Consider the following 4,973-nt stretch of genomic DNA (forward strand, 5'->3'; position numbering starts at 1 on the left):
GGAGTTCAGCACAAAAGTCTGATGTCTTTATGATATAAATGTTATGGAACATAGCTGTGGAGGGCTTGTTAAAATGTAAAACAAAACAATATTTTTGTGAAAGCAAACAGCTTATTTAATTTGAGCAACAGCAAAGGGCATTGTTGAGTAACATTTTCTTCTCAAGACAATGTTTTTTCAAAAGGCTTCAAATAGAAACCGTACAATATCTGGTGGATCCCACAACAGAGCATAGTTGTAGGTTCATAGAGCAAAATGTCATGGTATGGTAGATTTCAATCGAAGCAACAGGTTTAGTCCTCCTTATCCGCCAGGTCGTTCTGATCAAAGTACCTATGTAAAAAAAATATATATAAAAAAACATTATTAATAATTAAAACAATACAGGTTTGTGTCTGTGTTTTGAAGTCGAATAAAGTTTACCTTGCAACAAGACAGATCATCAAGTTTAAAGGAGACAACCTTTCATCTTCCTGGTTTTCCTGTAAAAAGAAGAATGTCTGTCATGTATCCTCATGTAATTCATTATAAAATATTATCATGTCAATGTTTGAGCATCTGATGTTGTTCAATATTTATTTTTCCCTCAAAATGATCTAATCTCAAAATTAATATAAGCCACTATATCATCCTACCAGATTGGCCCGCACTTCAGAACTACGTCTGGCCAGCTGTCTTATTAAGGAATGTGCTTCAGGGAGGAGTGGTTTCTCAAGGCAAGCCAGCAGTGCATATAACCATCTCCCCTAGACCCATTAAACACAGATTAGCCATGAAAACATAAAACAATCTTGGTGTTGATGTATGTGAAACCAAACTTACCAACTGTGGGACAAACCCATTCTCCTCAAACCAGTTAATCAAATACTCCAAAACTGCAGAGACCGTGGCCTAGTAAGAAGTCAAGCACAGGTATCGTCATGTATATGAAGGCATAGATTTTTTTGCAGTACATGCATTATGATTTCTATGTCAAGTCTGAGGAAAAAAAAACTCACCTGATTTAGCCTGCTCACTATGCTAAGAAAAGGTGGAAAACCAACCTAGTGAAACAGATGGGTAAATATCAGAAAGGTGATCATTGAAAGAAGCTTTACACAAAAATATGATATGGTCTATACTGTATTAAGTGCCCTCCAGAATTATTGGCACCCTAGTTAAATATATTTAAAAAAAAGATAACAGCTCTCAGTCATCTCCTATAATATTTTATGATGTGGGAGAACATGTAGGAATGTACTTGAGACCATTCCCCAACACAGAAACACTCATCAACTAACATTGTATTTTGTGAGCGTAAGACAAAGTTGGTAACAATTACATTTTCCCCAGACCTTTTTGTTAATATATACCTAGGGTGCCAATAATTCTGGAGGGCACTGCAGTTACCTTAACATAATCAAGGCCTGGGTTTTCACCACCAGCATCATTGGTAGGGGAGTTCAAATAAACATTTTCACCCAGGCAGAACCTTTTCCATTGTTCCTCTGCATCCTGTTTTGGCTGGACAGGACACATTCTTAGTATATTGTATTTTACAGACCATTTATAACAATAAATAATTTATGTCACAGTGATACTTACCATTAACACATTGTCATCCAGTGCCTGACCACTCCAGTGTTGTCTGTGCTTACTGATACTCTGAAAGTAGCAAAAATACATCCGAATAAATCACTTCAAACCAGTGTGACAAAGAACGTAAAAAGTCTTAAAGTATATAAAATTGTATTGTTACCTGTCTTATTTCTGAGAAATTGCTGACTTGCTGTCGCTGCCATTTTATACTTGGTGAAAACCCTGGTGGAGCAGCTTGGCAACCTGTGAGCTACCAAATTGAAGATTTGACAGGAAATTAGAAAGATACACTGGGAAGGATGTTCGTCTTTTAGCCTAACAACGACCCAAAGCACACAGCAAAAGTTACAGCTGAGTGGCTGTTCAAGCTTTGCCAAGTAATATAAACTAGACAAAGCTTGAACAGTTTTGGAAAGATGAGAACTAGACAAATGTGTGTACAAAGTTGGTAAAGATCTGTCCCAATAGGCTCACAGTTGAAGCCTAATTACTAGCTGTAATGACTGCCAGAGGCACTTTCATTGGGTTTTAACTCAAGGGAGTGATTTCAGTTTAGTATTTTGAATACATCATTATATTTCACAACATAAAGATTCCCCATAAAAGTAATAGAAATATTTAACACACAGAAGAATTCAGACATTTTATGTCATGCGTCTTATGAACATAATTTTTTAAATATTTTTTTTGTTTTATTTGGTGATTAATTTCTTCATATAAACCCAGTCATAACTATAGACATTGAAGAGCAACACTGATATACTCGTAGAGTGTAACATGGTGAATGTATTAAAATTATATTGCCGGAACCACCCCAGGCCACTTACACAATTTCAAAGTTTTGCATTGTAGTAACTTAATTAATACAGAAATATTACTTTATTTTGCTTTCACAAACAAAAATTAAATCTGTCAACAATCATTCCTCCGAATGTCTATTATATGGACTCAACTTAGTGAAAATCCTTAAATCTGTGTATTATTTGGTGTGGTTTTCACATTGGATTCACTAGATATGCCAAAATTGGAGAAGGGTAAAAAAAAAAAGGCATAAAAAAGAAACCTTTAAAATCTGGAGAACAGATACTGGTGCCAAATGCAGGTTAGTCTGATGGCATCTTTATACAGCTCCGTAGAAAATTAAGAGACCTTAATTTCTTCCGGAGCAGTATATTTTCACCCTGTAACATTATCCTGTTTCAACTATATGATGAAACTTACCGACACATTGACTGTTTGTTTCTTTCTCAATTTCTTCGGATCAATCTTTGCCACAACAACATCTGGACAAAGAGAAGCCTCTAATCTAAAAAAAAATACAAAAGGGTTACATGAAAACATTTTTCCTGAACAAATGCTGTCTCAGTACTTGAGCTTAGATGACAGGATTTGGCCACAAGTTATTTGGATATTCCATCTGTAGATACTGTAAAAAGAGCTATACTATCAGCAAACAATCTGTTGGCTAAGTTGATTTGGGTCCCATGTAGCTCAGTGTATCTAGAGCATGGCACATGCAACACCAGAGATGTGGGTTGGACTCCCATGGGGGACCAGCAAATAAATGTTTGCACCTACTACTTTAAATCTGCTAAATTACTTTAGTGTAAATGTAAATAAGCATGAAAAGTTCAGCAATTGAGGCAAATCTCGACTCTTGCAGTAATTACCATTTGGTGGGTCATTCAAGTGGATTTTTTCCACTTCCCACTTGACTATGAAGATTGAATTGTTTTGTTCTTGCATCTTTTTACTTTTGGTTTTTAAAAACCCAACACACAAATCAAATATCTGTCATTATAGATAAGGAAGGTACAGTGACTCTCTATACAGTGGTTTTTCCACTCTTACCTTGCAAGGTCCAGAAACTTGTTTTCTATTCTAACTCAATATTAATTGTACCCACCTGGTGTTCCAGGTCTAAATCAGCCCGATTCTAGAGTGACAATGAAAAAACGTTTGAGTGGCACTAACCTGAATAGCTGATTTTAAGGGCTCTACACCATGCATTGCTTTTTTATTTAATGTACATTCATTTAACTTTCTAGAAATTGTGCGTTTTAAAGGAAAAAGTTACTGACTGACAGGGAGAAACTTGAATATATATTGCCTAATATGTTAGCCTAGAATGTTCGCATGGCTCAAAGCTAGTGAGTTACTAGGAATAGTTTTGGCTTCAGTATAATCTTTTTAAAAACATATTGATGAGTATGACTGAAAAAAGTAGGCCTAGATGTGAAAGTAATAGGAGGCCAATTAGTAATAGGAATGATATATTTCTGAGTGTTGACACTGATATTAGTAGTAATGTTGAAAACGCAAACCCATCATAAAAACCCTCTCCTCTAAACTCAAGTTGTAATGCCGCATTCAGAACAAATGTGAATTGGTTGTTTTCGCTGACATATGACATCAGATATAGAATCATCATAATACATAAGGTTATGTGGGACTTACTGAACTTGTCTCAGATATTCCTGTGGATTTCTCGGAGGCTCATTGAGATTCAAGTCTTCCACAATTTCGCAAGTTTCCACAGGCAGAAGCCTGGGCATCAATTCCTCCACGTCGGATTTCATGGTACAAACTATGCAGTGTCCGACTGATAGAATGTTAGATTTCTAACAGGTAACTAATTGCAGTAAATTGAACTACTGTACTTAAACAATTTTTTGATAAGTGTCACAAAATGTAGCTGGTCCAGTGCTCAAATGAAAACAAACTTAACCGCCATCTTGTATTACGTATGAATCATGACACATTTAGGATGCGCCTGTTGCCATGACGATTTAAAGATAGCGGCAAAGCGATATTGCGACGAAAATCCTTATTAACCTTTCAAAATCAACTTCAGGTTCTACAACTGTATATTCATTAATAGGATTCCGTATAATTTTTTTTCCTTTTTCGTTTGTTGTAAAAAAAAACCTGGAACAGTGCAATGTATACTGTAGGAACCAAAACTGTAATATTCAATTATAAATTATTGTATATGATATGAGGCATTCACTATTATATGACAAAACCAACAAACAAAACTGAATAAAATGATTTTGTACCAACCAAAAGTTTAGCAATAATATCTGACCATGAATACAGAACAGTTCAAAGTCCAAAATGTAATTTTTCCAGTGTTGCTTTTCAACATAATCAATAAAAATCCTTTTTTATTTATCAATAAATTCTAAAATCAAAACATACTACTAGTTTGCCATTAATTTAAATCACTTTTATTCTTCAATATGATCATTGATTGTTTGTGTTGCTTATGATAGTCTTTGGTAAATGTTATCTTGTGGCAAGAACTGTTGCCTTGTTAATCATTACCTTTATGATTGCTGTGTCCTTTAACCAATGAAACATCTGTACTTGACAGCTAAGCAATGTCCATTTGA

General features: G+C 35.0%; 1 protein-coding gene across 1 annotated transcript; it reads right to left on the reverse strand.

Annotated features, from left to right (window-relative positions):
* Nucleotides 1-98: 98 nt before the first annotated feature.
* Nucleotides 99-4,322, reverse strand: gemin2 (gem (nuclear organelle) associated protein 2). Its single transcript, NM_001304106.1, is given in 10 exon segments — nucleotides 99-333; nucleotides 424-482; nucleotides 636-746; nucleotides 823-891; nucleotides 999-1,043; nucleotides 1,390-1,503; nucleotides 1,585-1,644; nucleotides 1,739-1,828; nucleotides 2,800-2,884; nucleotides 4,036-4,322. Coding segments are annotated over 10 exon segments (795 nt in total). The 5' UTR covers nucleotides 4,158-4,322; the 3' UTR covers nucleotides 99-293.
* Between the last annotated feature and the right edge of the window lie 651 nt (nucleotides 4,323-4,973).

Source organism: Esox lucius, chromosome 15 (genome assembly GCF_011004845.1).
Source record: "Esox lucius isolate fEsoLuc1 chromosome 15, fEsoLuc1.pri, whole genome shotgun sequence".
In the NCBI taxonomy this organism is placed as follows: domain Eukaryota; kingdom Metazoa; phylum Chordata; class Actinopteri; order Esociformes; family Esocidae; genus Esox; species Esox lucius.